The following is a 21,669-nucleotide window of genomic DNA, read 5'->3' on the forward strand; positions in this document are numbered from 1 at the left end:
CACAGAATTTTTGCTTTCCATTTTAATTTTTTTCAAAACACATCTATATTATATAATAATACTGCTAATACCAAAAACAATGAAACGAAAAGAAAATAATTACTTGGATATATCCCTAATAACCAGAATCTTGTACACAAGAAAAGGTTTTTCTCCCCTAAATGGACATGGAATAACACTGTCACTTGCCCTAAATTGTTTTTACTTCTCCTCATATTTAACATACTGGATTTATGTTTAATACTTTGGGTTGGTGAAACTTACCCAAATAATTTAAAATAACTGTATTAGGCACAAAAAAAAAAAAAGAGAGAGACTTCATTAAGGACTGCCATAAAAATATTCAGGCTGATATAAAACTTACTTGATTTTCTCTTCCCTTTCTTGTTCATACTCTTTCTTTAGTATTTCTAATTCTTGCTGATGCTCCTTTCTCAACATTCGAAGGTCTTTCTGCAGTCTAACAATCTCCTTGCCCAGTTTCTGTTTCTCCCGTTCTGCCCCTGCTAATTTAAACTCCAGGTCATTGTGCTGGGCTTCCATGTTACTAAGCAATTTGGGTTGGACCAAATGTGATTTGGACTTTTCGTCAGTGTTTTCTTCCAAAAGTTCTGTGGGTTTATTTTTTCCATCCATCTGTTGTAAAGCCTGTAATTTTTCATATTTTGAGGTCAACGCTTCCATTTCAACTCTATGTACTTCTTTCTGTCTTACTAAGCAGGAATCCAGCTCTTTTATCTTTTGCTCCAAGATTTGACAGGATAGTTCCTTCTCCTGGAGGATTTTCTGGACATCGTCAAACACATTTTCCAAGTTTTGCTTTGCCTGTATGTTATTTTTACATCCTTCTTCTTCCACATGCTGGGATACTATCAAGGAATATTTCTTGTTTTTTTCTTCAAGTTCTTCTTGAAGATGACCTATCATAACTTGATCTTCATGTTGCTTCGCCTCAGCATGTTCTAGCTTTATTAAGAGCTCCTGGTATTTGCACTGCATTTCAGAATGAGAAGAAACAGTCTCTTCTTTTTCCTGCCCTACCCTCGGCAATAGCTTTTCTTTTTCAGTTAAATTTCTTTGTAAAATACTGATTTTTTCTTCATGTGTCTTCTGCATACAGCCTTGGGAATCTGATTCTTGTCCAGTACATGCTGCCACATTTTTTGCTGATCTGGGTACAATTAATGTTTCTGATTGTGAACTTTCCACTGACTTAAGTTTTTCTTCCAAGATGTGAACTTCCCTTTCTTTTTCCTGCAATTTTGTATTTAACTCACTCAAATGGCTTTCTGTACCTTTTTTATACTGCTCTTCTTTCTCTTCCATTTGAGATAACAACTGCTTCTTAATGGCAGCAATTTTTTGTTCAGCTTTTTTCTTCAACTCTGCTAATTTTGCAGCACTTTCTGACTCAAGCCTATCTTCCAATGCCTTTAACTCCTCCTCTTTGCTCTTCACACTTAAATTCACATGTTCTAATTCTTTCTTCTTAGTTTCAAGTTCAGCTTTCATGGAATAAACTTGGTTTTCAAGTGTTAAGATTTTTTCTTCAGCTTCTTTAACCCTGTTGTCCTTTTCCTCTCCTAACTCTTGAAAATGTTGAAGTTTCTGAACCAATTCTTCGTGTTCAATATCCTTTTGTTGATTGTAATTTTTAAGAACTTCATTTAAGGTCTCTATTTCAATCGTTTTCTGGGTAATATGGTCCTCTAATTCCACAATTCTTGCTGTTTGAGTCTTTAATTCTGTTTCTAAATTACACTCCTTTTTCTCCATCTTGCTCTTCTTGTCTTCCATTTCACCCTTTAAACAATCAAATCTTTTATTTTGCTGATCAAGGTCTTCCTTCAATAAATTTATCTTCTCATCCTTTTCATGAGCTTCCTTTAATTTTAATTCAAGCTGAATCTGCAATTCTTTAATAGTGTTTTGATGCTGTGTAAATCTTGACTGTGCTTTCTTCTTCCATTCTGAGAATTTATTGGACCAGTGATCTACCTGCTCAAGAGCAGAAATTTTCTCTTTACTCAGAGTATCAACTTTTAAAGATAAATCTTGCACCTGATCCAGCAATTCATGTTTTTCTTCATCATATTGCTTTCTTAGTGATGAAATGGCTGCTTCTTTTTCAGATAGGCTGATACTATTTTGAAGCTGAACATTCAAATCAGTTAGTTGTTTACTAAGACTGCTAATCTCAATTTTTTTTTCTTTAAGCTCTTCTTTCATCAATGTGACAGCATTGATGTTTTCAGATAACTCTTTCTTCAACTGTGTTATACAAGACTCCTTTTCAGAAGCAGCCTGTTGCTGATTGCCTCCTTCCTTCTGTAAGGCTTCTTTTTCTGTTAGAAGACTTTCAATATCAGCCTTCATGCTCTTAATTTGATTTTCTTTTTCTTCTAACTGATGAGTAGCCTGTTGAAAAGAAATATTTAGTGCATTCTGTTCCTCTGTCAACTGTCTAAGCTGTGCTTCTAATTCAGAAACTGTGCAAGTTTTAATTAACAGTGCCTCCTTAACTTTAGTTGTATGGTGCTGACAATGAGAAATCCTAGAGAGAATGGCATTAGTTTTACTACTACTAATGTTGATTAGCTCATTTGTTTTAGCTTCTAGTAAGGCTTCGGTTTTCTTACAGCAAATATCTAGCTGAATCGCTAGTTCCTCAGACAGTTTTTTAAATTCCAAGCTCTTGTCCTCTAGGCTTTTGTTACTGCTTTCATGTGAAGATTTCAAACTCTGGAATTCTTCATCTGTGGTTTTCAACTTGCTAGTCAACTCAGAAACCTTCCGCTTATCTTCTTCTGCCAGCATCTTCAGTTCAACTAGCTGCTCTTGAAGAAAAGTATTTTCCTTCAGAGAATTATTCAAGTCAACCTCCAGCTTTTCAAGGTGGGCTTTCAGTTTAGTTTCATCTTGTGCAAGAGAATTCACATGGGCAGACTTCTGCTTTAACTGTTCCTGTAATTCATTTAATGTTGTATCCTGCTTAACACCTTCTTCCTTCAGCCATGTTATTTCCTTGTTCATCTCTTCTTTTTCACACCCAAATAGGAGGATCTTCTGTTTCAGTTCTGCTACCTCTTGTTCTTTTTCCTGCAATTGGATTTCATGTATTTCCTGAAGTTCTTCAGCTTGCTGATTAAGTTTCTTTTCCCAGATTGATATGACATCATTGAGTTCTCGTTGATGAACCTCTGTAAGACTTTCTATTTGTTCTTTTTGGTTTGTTTCCAGTCTTGACACTGCATCACTGATTCCAGCTGAGTTAGCCTGTGCCATTTCCAGCATTTTGGCATTAAACTGTTTTTCTTTCTGACTAAGTTCTAGAACAGTATTTTCAAGCTCTTTCTTAAGTTTGGCTTCCTGATCCAGTAATTTTTTCTTTAACGTTTCTTGCATCTCCTTTGCTTTCTGTTTAATTTTTTCCATCTTTTTTTCTTGGTTTTTAAATTTGGTTTCATATTCCTCGTTCAAAATATGAATACTGTCCTCCTTGGCTGACAATTTCTGTGTGAGTATCTCAATTTCTTTCTTCTGTCCTTCTCTCATTTGTAAAATTGCATTTTCCTTTTCCACCAAGATTTGCTTTGTCTGTTCCTGTTCTCTGTTACTATCTTCAAGTTTGGACTCATAGACTTGGGTTAAAGATTTTACCTTTTGCTCCATTTCACTATTCTGTTTTTCAAGTTGCTGCATTAAGTCCTGCACCTGGATTTTGTGAGCATCTAACTCAGTACAAACATCTTTCTTTTGTGTTTCAACTTCAGCTACCTGTTTGGTAAGAAGAATTCTTTCTGTTTCCAAATCCAACAACTTCTGCTGCAATTGGGCCAACTGTTCCTCATATGCTTTTGTCTGCTCATGTGTGGCACTCTGGTAAGACTGAAAAACATCCAGCTTAGCAGATGCCTGCTGGAGTTCCCCTTCAGACCTTTTAATATCTGCCTCTAAATTTTCCACATGAGTCTGATGCTCTTTCAAATGCTTGTCCTTTTCCTTCAACAGAAGCTCAAGTTGATTAATTTGATCTTTTAATGCCTTCTCAGTCCTCTGGATAGATACCTCGTGTTCTTTAATGATACTGTCAACTTGCTGCTGGTGATAATTTTTCTGTTCATCCATCTTGGCCTCTAATTCCTGCTTCATTTTATCTGTTTGATCTTTCAGAACAGAAAGTTCCTCTTCTAGCTTGTGACGGGCTTTTAATACCTCTGACAGTTCAGAAGATAATGATTCTAGTTCTGTTTGTTTCACGTCAAGCTTTTCTAAAGTCTTTTCATTCATTTCTTCTATGTGAGCCTGGAAGAGAATCTCTTTGTCTTTCAACAATGTTTCTTTTTCTTGTTCACACCTTTCCCTAAGTTTTTCCATTTCTGTCTGATATTGTTGCTTTAAGACTTGGAGTTTTTCAGTCCAAAGGGCATCGTGCTGATGCTTAAGGCTTTCCAATTCTGTCTTGTGTTTTTCAACCATGACTGTAATCTCCTTATTGTGCTTATTTTTTTCAGCTTCCAGATGAACAGCCAAATCTTTTGACTGATTTTTGTTTTCTTGTAAGCTTTTTTCCAAAGAACTTTCCAATTCAAGAATTCTCTGTTAATTAAAAACAGATGCATTTTTATTAAAGTACGTACTTACCTATTAGCAATGATACACAGACATGATGTTTACCACCTACCTGAAGATCAAAATTTACATAAATAGCTTAACATATCATACCAAACACTAGAAAGGACAAAGAATCTGTGCTCAATTACTAAAGGAATCAAATAACAAAGAAAAGATTATGGCCAGGCATGGTGGCTCACGCCTGTAATCCCAGCAGTCTGGGAGGCTGAGGAGGGCAGATTACTTGAAGCCGAGAGTTTGAGACCCAGCCTGGCCAACATGGTAAAGCCCTGCCTCTACCAAAAAAATACAAAAATTAGCCAGGCGGGGTAGCGTGCAGCTGTAGTCCCAGCTACTCGGGAGGCTGAGGTTGGGGAATCCCTTGAACCCAGCAGAGGCTGCAGTGAGCTGAGATCGTGCCACTACACTCCAGCCTGGGCAACAAAGCAAGACTGTCGTGAAAAACAAACAAACAACAAAAAAAAGAAAAGAAAAGATTATATGCTTAACCCAACTTATAGTTCCAGCCTACATACTATTTTATTATTCTCATAATTTTAGAAGAAAAAGAATGTATGATTTTTCCACCTTCAAAATTATCATTTAGAAGGTTCTTTTTTCAAAAAGAAGGAACTTACACAAATTTTAATAAAGATTATTATTATCTCATGAAAATGTAATTTTGACTCTGAAGGAGTTAAGTAAGGCAGACCCACAAAATGTCAGAACTGGAAAGGTCCTAGGGTCCCAAGGAATTACTGAATATAATCTCTTCATGAGACAGGTGATGAAATTAAAGTACAATTAAATTAAAAAGCTAACAAGTAGAAGACCTAGGCCTCCTAAGTGTCCATTTCACCCACCATGGAACCTTTTGTAAGTGTTAGTAATGGAAAAATTAAGGATGGTTTAGAGCTATGAGTAAGAAGTATGGCTATTATACTATCTAAATCAGAACAAAAAAGCTAACAAGTCTAAACGTCGTCAGTTTTCAAAACAGGTTGTACGTTTCAAATACTGCTAAGGAAAAGGGTCAGACAGGGTCTTTAAAATGTACACTCTGAGACATATATACAAATATGTTCATTACGGGACTATGTTTAGTATGGAAAAACTGGGGAAACCAAATGCAAAACAACACACGAGTGTAATTAAACTGTGATATAAGCAGAGACTGGATTACGTTCAGGACATGGCATAAGATAAACCTGGACAAGCAGGAAGGTGCCAGAACAAGTAGTGCCTACAAAATGAGCCCACTTCCTAGACATCAAGAATGAGTACGCAAAGGAGATGCTGCAGGGTCAATGAAAAGCGGCAGACTCAGTGGCTGACAGAAATACAGCCAACTAAAGGCAGAACCAGGAGCACCATGTAATAAACAGAGCCTAAAGCCAAATCCACTCCCATGCATAGCTCACACTATCTAAAAATGAAGGGCACGTATACATAAATCTAATCCAGTAATCTTTGAAACTTTATACTGACTACAGAGATAACAAATTTTCATACGCAAATAGTTTCACAACTCCAGAATCTGAGTATCATTAAAACTTACAGTTCTGTAAGTCTCTGCTTCTTGCTGAAGGTTCCGAAGTTTATTTTCACTTTCTATGAGGATTGCTTTTTTCTGCAACTCTAACTCTTCTAGGGCCAAAGATTCTTGCTGTTCTTTTTCTTGGCTGATCTTCAAATATTCTGATTGACTCTTTTCCTGTGCCAAAAATAATTAATACCACTTAAATGCATATAAATCTTCAGCATTTGCAAAGTACTTCCCCAGGAATCATTCATTTCTTTTGCTCTGCACCCAGCCCTGTTGGATAGGTAATGTCATCATCTCTCTCCTCCCATGCTCTAGTCTACAGAAACAAGGCACTATGGCTTTTCCAGTGGGGTAATTGCCACAATTACTACTGATATGAAAAATTTTGTTCCAATAACCCCACTATGTCTGCTATTTTTCCACTACTTAAATGTTTTACAAAACACTGCTGAATGTGAAAGGTCACCAGAGTTCGGTATTTCTACTCTAGGTCTAGAAACTAGATTTAAGTTTATACAGTTTGTGAGTAATACCTCATTTAGAAAGGGATCCCACATGGAAAATCAAATTGAAATCAGAAGATAACTTGTGAATATATGGGTAAGATCAAGACAATATCTATAAAACAAAGCTACATTGGTTCTACCACCCTATCAATTCTTAAAAGCTTCTCTGATTGTCCTTACCATGTATCAATATTCAATTTAAAGTGTTTAGTGTTTTGAGAAGAGAAGCTTTAGAGAGTATTTTTAACGGTCGATTAACATATTAAATGTTAATTTCTTAATTGAACTCCAATTAAGACAAGTGTACTTATCTATACCTATTGCTTAGAGCAGATATTGCCAACAGCAATACTTTCAGTTCACTGTACTCAAGTAAAGTGCACTACTTTAATTAAGGAAAAATTTTGTACCATATTATGAGTAGGTTGATAAGAAAATATTAGTTTCCATAGCACTGATTTTAAAATATCCATTTAAATATATTATTTAATGTAAACTATATTTTAAATATATCTCTACATGCCCATAAAGGAGGAAATTTTAATAGTCCACTGAATTAAGAAACGGGCAGGCACAGGTACCCACACATGTGTATATGAAGGCTGGCTCAGTGTCCCCAAAGGTCAATTACTCCAGCATGAAAACTCAGAGTAGGTCCTCATGACAGGAATTTTTAGTGCTATTTATTTCCCACTTTGTTTCTTAATTTTTTGCCCCTATTTTTAATTTATGTTGTACTGTTACAGTTTATTCTTGTAAAATGCTTTAATTCTTTTCTGGATCAACAAAGAAAACAAGTATGTGGCCATATATGTGTAAATTTCATGACCATAGACACCCAATCATACTGTAAATCCATGTGCCCCCACAGAGCAGATTAGAGAACTTGTTAACTCAATTCAAGAATCACTGCTGCTAGCAATTCTCGGGGCCCCAGAAGCAACTAAGAGTGAAAACAACAATATATGTAAGAAAGAAGATTAAAATCTAAAATCCTATTTATTATCCTTTTACACTGAAAGTATTTTTGAGTTACACATATTATCTTATGGATAATAACTTCATACAAAAACATATTACATTTTAGTCACTAACACTTTTTTATGGCAACTTATGTAAAAGGCTTTCATAAGTGAAGAAAAATATTTTTTGTTTTAAACTTTCAAATTATGCTATTTTAAAAAATCTTTCAGCAAAAATCTCAATCTGCTTTTCTGGTTTTTGTTAGTTCAGGAAGTTTTTAAATTTAACTCTATTTTTTAAGCCATCATATGGACTGAAAATTAGTACTGAAATTATTCCACTTAAAATAAAAATTACTTGGCCATTTTTATTTCTTCTTCTGTAAAATGCAACTCAGCCAAAATTTTCTCAGACTTGAGCTCTGGGTACACTCAGTCTGATGAGATTTTTGACATTGTTCTTGAATTATGCACTCTCTTCTTAAATTATGCAGTCACTAGTTCAATTAATCTATCTTCTCCTTTTCTTGTCCCTAATCATAGCCTACTGTCAGGTGGGAGCGACGGATAAACAAACTGCTTAATGAAAGTTTGTCAGTTATAGTGAATATTGACAACGAAAGAGAAATATAAATATTGAAAGAAATTGTTAAAAATTTTTTAAATGGTTTAAAAAGAAAGTGTGGCCAAGCACAGTGGCTCACACCTGTAATCCCAACACTTTGGGAGGCCAATGTGGGTGGATAACTTGAGGTTAGGAGCTCAAGACCAGCCTGGCCAACATGGTGAAACCCCATATCTACTAAAAATAAAAAATAAAAATAAAAAAATTCGCTGAGCTTGGTGGTGTGCACCTGCAGTCCCAGTTACTTCTGAGGCTGAGGCAGGGGAATCACTTGAACTGGGGAGATGGAGATTATGCAGGCTGCAGTGAGCCGAGATCTCACCACTGCACTCCAGCCTAGGCGATAGAGCGAGACTCCATCTCGGAAAAAAAAAGAAAGAAAGAAAGAGTGTTAGATCAGTAAATTTAATTTTCACACAATACCAAGCTAATAAGCTCTGACAGCTTGCCTACTCCCTATCCTCTCTTTATACCCAAAAGTCAAGGCTGCCAGTAGTCTGACCTCCAACAGGAATGCAACGGTGAGAGGATGATAACTTTGTAACTCTGAGAAGTATATCTAGAGCAGAAAAAAAAAAAAAAATAGGCACTTACAAGAGCTACTTTCATTTGCTCCTGAAATTCCCTTTCTCGGGTCTGAAGCTTCTTGGTCAGTTCCTGCTCTTTTCTGGCCAGCTCCTTTTCATGAAGCTTCTGTAGCTTAGCAATTTGTTCTTCTGAGGATTTCTGAAAATGAGCCAAATAGATAATATAAGGACACCCAGAATAAAATATGTAACTCCACAACTAAATACTATTATAATTTACTCAAACTAATAACTTTTTAAGAAGAAAAAAATCATATTCCTCCTAAAACACATTTCCTGCACAGATCAAAGTCATCAAAGCCATGATAGTTAAAAGAATAACCAGTAATTTTCTTCTTATTTTAAGATAAGTGCTGCTGCTGCAATAGACTTCATTTCCACATCTTGCAGGGATGTTCCCTACAAGTCAGGATAGGGGAGCACAGCTGAGGAATAAGGATGCTCTCAGAGAGGGCACTACACTGGTGAAGGTGCGCCCTGGATGCACCAATCAAATTATGCCCAGCTTTCCAGGCTTGTACTATTTATTAAAAGGTACAGGCCTTGTTCTTTTTTTTGGATAGGAAACCTCAATCTCATAAAAATGTCAAATCTCCTTATATAAATCTAAAAAGTTAATATACAAAAAAAAAAACCAGAATGGGGGAGCCCACTGGACAAAATAAACATGGAAGAATAACAAACACTATTCCAAGAAATAAGAGTAATAATAAGAAACTACCAAATAGCATATTATAAAATTAGAGTAAACAGCTGCACACGGTCAGACAAAGCAATAGAACAGTACAGAGAATGAAGGAAAAAAAACCTCACATTTAATACTTTAATAATTTAGTATGTATTAAAGATAACGTGGGCGGGGCATGGTGGCTTATGCCTGTAATCCCAGCACTTTGGGAGGCCAAGGCAGGAGAAGAGTTTGAGCTCAGGAGTTCAAGACTGGCCTGGACAAAATAGGGAGACCCAGTCTCTACAAAAAAAACAAACAAAAAAAGAAGATAATATGGCATATCGGAGGGAAAAATGTGGATTACTAAATAAATGATTTGGAGACCATTTGGTAGCCATCTGGGAAAAATCTAAGTTGAATCCTTACCTCACTCCTTACACTAAATAAATTTCAGTTGGATCAAAGATGTTAACGGTAAAAAAAATGAAAGCATGAAAGTGCCAGAAGAAAGAATCAAATTTTAAAAAATGATCTCAGGACTGAACACGTGTTTAAAAAAAAAAAAAATCCAGATAGCATTTAAAGAAAAGCCTTATAAATTCAACTACAAGGAAAAAAAAATTTCTACAAAAACAAGTTGTAAAGTCAACAAATAACAAACTGAGAAAACTATTTGGCTAAAAGGACCTATGTCCAAAGGGCTAATTCTCATAAACAAAGAGCTTCTACAAATCAATAAAAGACCAATAGCCCAATAGAAAAGTGAGTCAAGGATTTGGTCAAATAACTTAAATAGGAAAAATATGTTTATCATACAGGTAAGAATTATATATATTAGAATGATAATTTTTTTAACGTATAAACTTGGAAAGATAAAGTTAGATAATGCTATCTTTATGACGGTGGAAACATATTCTAACACATTGCTTGTGAGGGTATAAATCGTCCTCCACAGACCTCACAGCAACTAGGCAACAATTAAAAATACATATAGTCTTTGCTTGAGTAATAGTCCACTTGTAGTCATCTACCCTAAAGAAATACAAATGTGAATAAGTATGGATAAGAATATTCACAGGCCAGGCACAGTGGCTCATGCCTGTAATCCAAACAATTTGGGAGGCCGAGGCTAATGGATCACCTGAGGTCAGGAGTTTGAGACCAGCCTGGCCAACATGGTGAAATCCCATCTCTATTAAAAATACAAAAATTAGTTAGGCATGATGGCACATTCCTGTAATCCCAGCTACTCAGGAGGCTGAGGCAGGAGAACCGCTTGAACCTGGGAGGCGGAGGATGCAGTGAATCGAGATTGCAACATTGCACCCCAGCCTGGGTGACAGAGCAAGACTCCGTCTCAAAAAAAAAAAAAAAAAAAGGAAAAAAAAAGTGATAATTTGCAATAGCAAAAACAGAAAACAATCTAAGTATCTATCAATAGGAAACTGATTAAATTACAGGACATTCATACAATGAAATCTTGAGCAGCCTTTAAAATAAATGGGGTACAGGCCGGGCGCGGTGGCTCAAGCCTGTAATCCCAGCACTTTGGGAGGCCGAGACGGGCAGATCACGAGGTCAGGAGATCGAGACCATTCTGGCTAACATGGTGAAACCCCATCTCTACTTTAAAAATACAAAAAACTAGCCGGGCGAGGTGGCGGGCGCCTGTAGTCCCAGATACTCGGGAGGCTGAGGCAGGAGAGCGCCTGTAGTCCCAGCTACTTGGGAGGCTGAGGCAGGAGAATGGCATAAACCCGGGAGGCGGAGCTTGCAGTGAGCTGAGATCCGGCCACTGCACTCTAGCCCGGGCGACAGAGCCAGACTCTGTCTCAAAAAAATTAATTAATTAATTAATTAATTAATTAATTAAATGGGGTATCACTATGAATTATCAACTACCAATGACTAAGGAACAATCTTCTAGAAAGATTATTAAGTGGAAAAGCAAAATATAGAACATTCTATATAACATGCTATCTTTTGTGTTTAAAAAAAGAAAAAATTGAATTTTTAAAAATGATGTCAGGATTAACCATGTGGTTTTTAAGTTAAAAAAAAAAAAATCCAGATACCATTTAAAGGAAGCCTAATAAACCCTATAAGGAAAAGGAAAAAAAATTAGAGGAGAAAAGATAAATTATATACACAGGCTATCTATCAGAAATATACTCAAAAAGGAAAACAGCACTTTTCTTTGGGAAAACAAGGGAATCTTTTCACTATATACTTTATATCCTCTGATTTTTATACCATATGTCTATATTATTACCTTTCAAAATAATACACTATTTTTAAGTTGTTGGAGTCCATGGTAACATTACTTATCACATCATATGACTACTTTAAAACTTAAAATACAGTCAGGCAGTTACAGTTAAGGCCTTATATATCCAATAATTGGCCACAAATAATTTCTACTTTGAAAATTACCTACAGTTCAGCAGGAAGAAGAAAATGAAAAGAAATATAATTTACCCCCCTCAATGCCTGTTATGCACTCATAAGTAAAATCACAGAAACCTTACCATGAGTTATAGAAATGCATACTGAAACTCTGAAATCCAAGCCTCATCTATTCAGATCTATAATTTATCTTGAGCAATTTTAGTGGCCATAATCAAATATCAAGAATATAAATGGGGAGTCAGTAAAGAAATAGGATAAAATGAGCAACGTGGCAAGAAAGGCAAACATGACAGGAGGAAAAACAAGCAAAAAAACAAAGCAGAAAAAAATGGGTGAGGAAGGAAGCTGGGAGCAGGGAGGGGCCATGATGATGACATGTTCATATTTCTGAAAAATTGAAAATCTATGGGATTTTAAAAATTCATTAATTTCTAAGAGATCTTTCCAAAAAGCTAACTTTTAAAGTGAGGTCTATCTATATTAAGAGTAACCGGAACATTAAGTAATAATGATCCTTTAAAACATTTAAACAATCTAGTCCCTCAGTCACTTACTCCCTCATTCCCTCAACACACACTAGGCAAGTATCTTCTTGGCCAAATTCTTTGGAGTATACGCTATTGAAGCAGCTAAGTAGCCTATCCTCAAGGTGCCTAAGTGTTGGGGAGCCACAGAACAGTTAAGGCACATTTCAGTTTATAATATAGTCCACTGGAGAGAAAGCAAAGCTTAAAAGGTTCCAAAGAATTACCTTAGTATTAAATGCATTTATCTATCAAAATTTGTACTACATCCTGAATATCAGGAAACAAACAGTCAATGTCTAAAATACAAACAAATTCTTCTTTACAGTCAAAGAGTGTAAGGAAAAATATGCTTAAATTTCAAATTTGTTGTAGCCCATTTCATTACAGAATTATTCTTACTTTCATTACATCAACAACCTCTTGTTTCACCCGACTTAATTCCTGTTGAAGACTGATGCGTTCCTCCTCACTTGTTTTTTCGATAGTTTTTATTTGTTCATCCATTTCTGCTTTCAGTTTTCTCCGTGCTTCCTCTGTTTTTTGGGCTGTACTCAAAGCTTTTTCAAGTTCCTCAAAAGCTATAATGAAAACAGCAGAAAACAAGTATCTCAAGAAATATCACTGAGCTAAAGTGTTTTACATTCAATTTTTGAGAACTAAGAGCAGCAGTAGCAGGACAGGTTTAAAAACTCCTCACTGTTCTAAGCCAAGACATATTGGAGTAGTTCAACAAAGCCACAAGAAATGTTCAGTCACCAAAATCAATTTGTCACTGAGTTCTGGATTAGGATATTAAGACTGTTTATACGAGCCTAAGCTTAGAAGTTTGGAAAAAATAAATTACTGAAGGCTCTCCATTCTCTACCAGTTTCTTTATGGATAGTAAATTTAAAGAAATGAAGATTTGTCCCTATTTCTGTACTGTATAATTTCAATTGCTTTTTGTTTGCTCTATAGTTCTTATCATCAATATTATATACTCACTATGACACTTTTAAGAACGGAAAAACTATTCTTAGGCATATTTTATTTTTAAAAACTTCTTAACTATATAATAAAAGAGCAGAGATTTTTGTTACTTTTTTAAACATTTACTGGCTGAATATTTCGAAATGAAACTTACTATTTGTATAAGTTTCAAACCAGAGCTCTTTCCAGGTGACTGGAAAGAAATCTTTACCTGATTCAACAGTATTATAGAAAGGCACTACCACAGTAGGGGGTTTTTGGGTAAGATAAGGAAGAATTCAGGCTCTGCAAAAATAATCATCTTGGCTAGAGTAGTAGGTTTTTTTTCGTGTGTGTGTGTGTGTGTGTGTGTGTGTGTGTGTGTTTGTGTGTGTGTTTGAGACAGAATCTTGCTCTGTCACCCAGGCTGGAGTGCAGTGGTGCAATCTCAGCTCACTGCAACCTCCACCTCCTGGGTTCAAGCAATACTCCTGCCTCAGCCTCCCAAGTAGCTGGGACCACAGGCATGCACCACCATGCTTGACTAATTTTTGTATTTTTAGTAGAGATGCGGTTTCACCATATTGTCCAGAATGGTCTCAAACTCCTGACCTCAAGTGATCCACCCACCTTATCCTCCCAAAGTGCTGGGATTACAGGCATGAGACACTGCATCTGGCCAGGTCTTTAAAGAGGCCAAACAGCTCAACATTATCAAACAAAATCAGATAGGACGGGTGCAACAGGTGTGTAACTTGGCACCGAAAATACATACATGTGACCGGGCACAGTGGCTCACACCTGTAATCCCAGCACTTTTGGAGGCTGAGGCAGGTGAATTACCTGAGGTCAGGAGTTCAAGACCAGCCTGGCCAACATGGTGAAACCCCATCTCTACTAAAAATACAAAAATTGGCCTGAGTGTGCGGTAGCACACTCCTGTAGTCCCAGCTACCCAGGAGGCTGGAGGCAGTAGAATCACTTGAGTCTGGGAGACGGAGGCTGCAGTGAGCTGAGATGGTGCCACTGCACTCCAGCTTGCCTGACAGAGCAAGACTTTGTCTCCAAAAAAAAAAAAAAAAAATACATATGTGTGTGTTTACATGTATTTGTGTACACAGATGGTCCCTGATTTATGATGGTCTTGGATCTGTCAACTTCACAACAGTGCAAAAGCAATACACATTCAATGCACTCCTCCACTTAATAATAAAGTTATGTCTGGATAAACCCTTTACAAGTTGATACTGATATTTTCAACTTACAATTAATTTATCAAATTCTAACCCCACCATAAGTCAAGGAGGATCTGTATATGCCTTTACATATGCGTATATATATGTGGGTTGTATATGTATGTATGCACGCACACACACACACATGCATTATTAGCATAATGATACCCTAGGAAAGTCCTACTGCTACTACCATCCTAGATTATTTCCTTTAGTCCTCATAGAAGTCTCCAGACTTCCCTCTACCATTGAGATGGACTATAAACAAAAGTCAGTTTTCAAGATGGGTTTGTAATCCTACCAAGAAACATATGTCCCAGGGAGATAGTCGTTTATTGGCATATATAATATTTTCACTTCCAGTGGTATAAGAAATGTGGGAACTTCAACCTATGGCAGCTCAGAAAAAAAGGCCTTTCATTAACAATTTGGTTTAACACAGTGGTGTGGGCACAGGAATTGCAAACCTGAAGACAAACATTTACTCTAAAGCATTTTCTCAAAGGCAAAATTGCCAAGAGAAGAGTGAATTCTGGTAACAATTGGGAAATGCAACTTAGTTTGCTCAATCATTTAAAAAGTAATTTATCTGACAATCATATATATTTTTTTTCTTTTGAGACGGAGTCTCATTCTGTCAACCAGGCTAGAGTGCAGTGGGCGCGATCTTGGCTCCCTGCAACCTCTGCCTCCCAGGTTCAAGCGATTCTCCTGCCTCGGCCTCCAGAGTAGCTGGCACTACAGGTGCCCGCCACCACGCCCAGCTAATTTCTGTATTTTTAGTAAAGACAGGGTTTCACCATATTGGCCAAGCTGGTCTCAAACTCCTGACCTCGTGATCCGTTGCATCGGAATCCCAAAGTGATATCTTTAATATAAAAAGCAAATCTATCCAATGTATTTATTTTATATGCCCAAGTATAAAACTGATACTCAAATAAGGTCTAAATTTCAAAGGAATATTAATTAGCTGAAATTATTTATAAAGATTCCTATTGCCAGGTGCAGTGGGACTCACGCCTATAATTCCATCACTGTGGGAGGCCAAGGTGGGAGGATTGCCTGAGCCCAGGAGTTCAAGACCAGCCTAGGCAACACAGTGAAACCCCATCTCTACAAAAAAATTAAAAATTAGCCAGGCAGGTTGGCTTGTACCTGTAGTCTCAGCTACTCTGAGCAGCTGAGGTGGGAGAATCACTTAAGTCTGAGAGGTCAAGGCTGCAGCGAGCAGTGATTGTGCCACTGCACTCTAGCTTAGCTGACAAAGAGAGACGTCTCAAAAAAAAAAAAAAAGAAAAGATTCCTATTCTAACTTTACTGGCATTTGCCTGCAAACCCCAACATGATAATCCTTAGATATAAGTATGTTGAAAACAAAAATGGTGTCTTTGGTTTACATATTCTTTTACTATAAATTCTAATGTCAACCATATAGAAAATACAGAAATAATGAATGCTTACTACTAACAAGAAATTAGTTTCCTCACTTAAAAAAATCAGTCAAGAAATAATGAACGCTTACTACTAACAAGAAATTAAGTTTCCTCACTTAAAAAAATCAGTCCAGTAAAGTGAGTAATAATGGGAAAGATTCTGAAACAAAGTGCTTACTGCCTAATTAGTTTGTGTTGAAGGTTTAAATGCTGGGGGAATAAAAAAAGGTATGACCATTGTCTTTTAATACTTAGATGTCATCAGCACCTTTTCATTATTATTCAGCATATAAAATTGCATCTTCGCATTTCTGAGTAATTCACAAAAATATCTTCAATCAGGCTCTGGAGAAACTGAAGAGTTTTGAAACCCTTTCAGCAAAATAAGAGTTTAAATGAAAACCTTTTGTCAATTAAGTAAAATAAAACTATGTAGTCAAATCTAGTGAATTTTTTGTTTTCATTTTTAAAATTCCAGAATCCAGCACAGTATAATAAATGTAATGTTCTCACCTTTTCAAACAACAAAAAATCCATGCCACAAGTTCCTGTTTAGATATAATTTTCTGCTAATTAAGTTTTCTAATCACATTCAATAAATTTCAGGTACTATTCTATATAGAGTCTAATTTTAGTGTTTAATCCACTAAAACAGTTTGTCCATGTCACCTTATTATCCATTATACAATGATGAAAATAGGATGGATTTGGTTTCAAAGTTCTTTTCATCAACCCTCTCTCCCACTTTCCAGTACCATGTCAGGGAACCAAATAATTTCACACCTAGAAAGAAACCATTGAAATCTTTCATTGAAATATGGTAACTGAAGCATCCAATTTTTCCTTCAGATGATAAATCAACCCGAATATATAAGCCTGATGATAGAACTTTAAAATTGGATTTAAGCAATGATCTTTACCTTGCAATATTTTTAAAAACTAAGAATGCTGACATGGATCAAGCTCCGTTGGGCAATAATATTTCTTACTAAAGTAGAATTTCTGAACCAATCAATTACTAATGGCTTTTAACTCTCAACAAAATGCAATATGTTATACTTCTTTCTGACACAAAACTCACTGCTTTCTACCTCCCCATCCTGCTTTAAGGAAATGTTAAATAGCCAAAAAAGCGGTGAGAAAAGGCATTAAGATTACATATCTATATCTCCAAACACAGAAAACATATTCCAAACCCATTATGGATTCTATACTGTATCACAAATGAAGCCACTTCCTCACAGGAAGTCTGCCTCCAACACTGAGTCTCATCACAATGTTTAAGGAGGATATACCGAGAGTTTACTTACTACCCAGAAACATCTCACCTGACCTTGTAACCCCCAGAAATGGCATCCCCAGCCTATAATATTATAAAAGTGAATTCCCTACTCTTTCCAAAGTGAAAATAGGATTTTAATGTAAGTACTAAAAAAGTATGTTCAAAATGTCTAGACAATTTATCTTTCAAATTCCCAACAAAAGATAAGTGAGTGAGGAGAAATAAAGCGTGCATCAGCCACAGCTGACAAGTCTTCTGCCAACATGCAAGAGTGCATGGGAAAACCACAGTCACGGCACACATCAATAGGAAGGCTAAGCATGAACTGCCACAGAATCTTGCAAGAACACACTGTGTTCTTCCAAAGCAAAATTCAATGTATCTCAGGCAATTTTTATTTAAAAAAAAAAAACACACACACACTTAAAAAATACTTTTAGGTCAATTTTCAATGAACTGTAAGTATGATCCTCTGTCAGTTAAGTAAAATGCAGGGCAGATCCTTTATTGCTAGCTCCTCACTTTCCACTTCAGATGAGGTTCACTCACATCCATGGGAATTATAAAAATGGGCAAATGCTCTCTATAAGGGTTAAATGAGAAAGGTTGGCAATCTGTAGCTCAATAATCCAACCATTCAGTCATCAAATACATACTTGGCAGCTGTTTACCAACTGCCAAGCATATGCTAGGTATTAAGTGACAAAGAAAATATTTCACAAAAAGATAGCTGAAGTAGTAATAAAGGGGAATAAAATAACTAATCCTTAGATACAGCTAGGAAGAATGTGGCAATGTTTTTGCTACTCCAGCACCTCTTAGAGGATACTCCTCATCCTGAGCATCCCAATCAATTATAATAAGAAATGCCAGAATTCTGAGATTTCATGTAGCATTACTATTTTGTTACACTGTTCCAGAGAACACTTTACTACATGGTTAACAAGACCCACTTCTACTCCCAGTGTAGGAAATAAACAAAAATGCAGTAAGTGTGAAAAGGCTGTTAACCTCTAGATTAACTGATGATCCTAACAAGCTGGTTAATGACATGAAGAATGAGTAAGTAAGCCAATGCCTGTCTTTATCCCAGCAAATCAAACAAACAAAATGAGTGAATGAAAAGCACTACAAAATGAATGAAATGCAAATTAACAGAAAAAGCAACAAAAATAATTTTATCAGAATTCCCACTGAATCATCAAGCCTCGTTGGCAAATAAAATCAAAGCCTACAGCAGCAGTTCTCAATATGTGGTCCAAAGATCCTGGGGTCTTGAGATCCTTTCAGAGGATCTGTGAGATCCTCCCTTTTCCAAATACGTGTCTACATAAGAGTAGATTTTCTTCATATATTTCAACCAAAATAATATATCGCAACGGATTAAATGCAGAAATAGGCATGAAAATCCAGCTGCATTGTATTAAGCCAAGCAATGAGATAACAAAAATGTAAAACAAGGCCATTCTTCACACTAAACCTTATTTTGGAAAATATAGGTAGATTTCATAAAAGTATTTGTGCTAACATGTAATGTATTTATAAATGGTTTGTTTGTTTTTTGTTGTTTGTTTTGAGACAAAGTTTTGCTCTGTCGGCCAGGCTGGAGTGCATTGGCACCATCTTCAACCTCCACCTCCCAGGTTCAAGCAATTCTCCTGCCTCAGCCTCCAGAATAGCTGGGATTACAGGCGTATGCCACCATGCCTGGCTAATTTTTGTATTTTTAGTAGAGACAGTGTTCACCATGTTGGCCAGGCTGGTCTCAAACTCCTGACCTCAGGTAATCCACCCGCCTCGGCCTCCCAAAGTGCTGGGATTACAGGCATGAGCCACCACGCCCGGCCTATAATCAGTATTATCATTTTTGAAACAGAGTCTCGTTCTACCACCCAGGCTGGAGTGCAGTGGCGTGATCTTGGCTCACTGCAACCCCCACCTCCCGGGGTTCAAGCAATTCTCCTGCCTCAGCTTCCTGAGTAGCTGGGACTACAGGCACACGCCACCATATCCAGCTAATTTTTGTATTTTTAGTAGAGATGGGGTTTTGCCATGTTGGCCAGGCTGTTCTCAAACCCTTGGCACTCAAGTGATCCACCCGCCTTGGCCTCCCAAAGTACTGGGATTACAGGCGTGAGCCACTGCACCCAGTCTATAATTGTTATTTTTAAAATGAATTAAACAAATATTGTTAAAATTTTTACTTTCAGCCGGGCGCAGTGCCTCATGTCTGTGATCCCAGCACTTTAGGAGGCTGAGGCGTGAGGATCACGAGGCCAGGAGTTCGAAACCATCCTGGCTAACACAGTGAAACCTCTCTCTACTAAAAATACCAAAAAATTACCTGGGCATGGTGGTACATGCCTTTAGTCCCAGCTACTCAGCAGGCTGAGGCAGGAGAATTGCTTGAACCCGGGAGGCGGAGGTTGCAGTGAGCCGAGATCGCGTCACTGTACTCCAGCCTCAGTGACAGAGTGAGACTCTGTCTCCAAAAAAAAAAAAAAAAGTTTTACTTTTAATTATTAATATATTAATATCAATACATATAACCCACATAAATAAAGCTCTTTGGAATCGCCAATAAATTTTAAGAGTGTTAAGAGGTCCCTGAGATCAAAAAGTGTCCAAGCTACTAGTCTAGAGCTTACATAAATGAAAATAAAATACTACCACCCGCTGGCAAAAATTAGATCGTGCAATGCTTATCTATAAATTAGGGCCTTTGCAGAGATTTAATAAATATTACATTTGCAAGGGAAATCTAAATTTTAAGCCATACTACAAAATATGTAACAAGATTCATTCTATAAACTGACTATGCTTTGACCTTCAAAAAATTTACCAATTTATCCAAATTTTCTTTTTCTTTTTCTTTTTTTGAGACAGTTTCGTTTTTGTCACCCAGACTGGAGTGCAAAGGCGGGATCTTGGCTCACTGCAACCTCTGCCTCTCAGGTTCCAGTGATTCTCCTGCCTCAGCCTCCAGAGTAAGCCGGAATCACAGGCACATGCCACCACGCCCAGCTAATTTTTATATTTTTAGTAGAGACGGGGTTCACCATCTTGGCCAGGCTGGTGAACTCCTAACCTCAGGTGATCCACCTGCCTCAGCGTCCCAAAGTGCAGGGATTTCAGGCGTAAGCCACGGAGCCCAGCCCCAAATTTTCATGTACATTTTACATACATATTTATCTATCAAATACCTTGAAAACATCAGGCTAATGTTGAAAAATATTAGGCTAAAGCTAAGTACACTGATTAAATTAGAAATATAATCTTGCACCAAAGAAATGTTTTTAAATTATTGATAGTTTCAAGTAATAGTGACATTGTTGGAGACATAAATAATTGCATTTTAAAAGCCATTTAAAATAAATTTTTCCAGCAGTTATTCATATAGTGCCAAAATACATACATATTACTTATCTAACATGGCATACTTAAAATCTACTTTAATTCATACTTTTTTTTTTTTTTTTTTTTTTTGCCTGAGAAACATGGAATTTTCTTTGTAAAGCTTATTCTAAGTACCCATGATAAGAAAAAAAAAATAGCCCTTACCCCAGTCCTGTTCATACAAGGCTTGGGAAAGGCACCATGATTCACTTATTGGCATGTGTGGATGCACAAAAATAAGATGTTTTGTGAGACTTAAGACTCCAAGAAAACTTTGTTACATAAATTATCAGCAACTAACAAAGCAGTTAAATACATATATGATTTTGGTTTGTTATATAAAAATGCATAAATCTTACACACTATTTAAATACATAAAACTACGTTAAAGGGTCCTTCAAACATCAAATAAACATGTTCTAATGAATTGCTTTTGGTATATCAGACCTATACTATAAAAATGAATATATGAATAAAAAACCATATTTCCTGCACAAACACATGACAATAAAAAAGCAAAGAATGTTATGAGTTAGTCCAAGTCTTTAAATGCCACCAATCATATAAAACACATAACTTCAGCAAAGACGAGGTACATGAAAAGGAAACGGGGTTTACAAAAGTTACTATACTCTAGAAACTTTCCTAATCTAAGCAAAATATTTTATTCATTTTGCATAACTGTAGGAAAAAACATTTTAACAGGGGGAGGATTAACGTTGTAGCCTGGGTTTTTTTTTTAATGGCTATATAAACTTAAATCACTTAAAAGTGGCTAACGAAAAAGACTAAAAGTCTATGGTTAAGAATTTATCCTGAGACAAAACTTTTTATCTAATAAGCTATATGTCAAAATTGTCACAATAGTATTTGTAACAAAACTATAAAATAGATGATAAACAGTAAGGAAATGATAACCAAGTAAATGA

General features: G+C 36.4%; 1 protein-coding gene across 3 annotated transcripts in view; it reads right to left on the bottom strand.

Annotated features, from left to right (window-relative positions):
* The window catches only part of GOLGA4 (golgin A4), a 118,974-nt gene that overhangs the window by 37,623 nt on the left and 59,682 nt on the right, over positions 1-21,669 (bottom strand). For 2 of the 3 annotated variants that reach the window (XM_023187482.2, XM_023187484.2), the window contains exons 12-15: positions 12,846-13,024; positions 8,848-8,979; positions 6,173-6,328; positions 365-4,599 (exon numbers count right to left, since the gene is read on the bottom strand). In XM_023187482.2, the coding sequence (XP_023043250.1) occupies positions 365-4,599; positions 6,173-6,328; positions 8,848-8,979; positions 12,846-13,024 (4,702 nt within the window). The remainder of the gene's footprint in view (positions 1-364; positions 4,600-6,172; positions 6,329-8,847; positions 8,980-12,845; positions 13,025-21,669) is intronic. The other variant, XM_023187485.2, reaches the window with a different exon arrangement.

Source organism: Piliocolobus tephrosceles, chromosome 2 (assembly GCF_002776525.5).
Source record: "Piliocolobus tephrosceles isolate RC106 chromosome 2, ASM277652v3, whole genome shotgun sequence".
NCBI lineage: Eukaryota > Metazoa > Chordata > Mammalia > Primates > Cercopithecidae > Piliocolobus > Piliocolobus tephrosceles.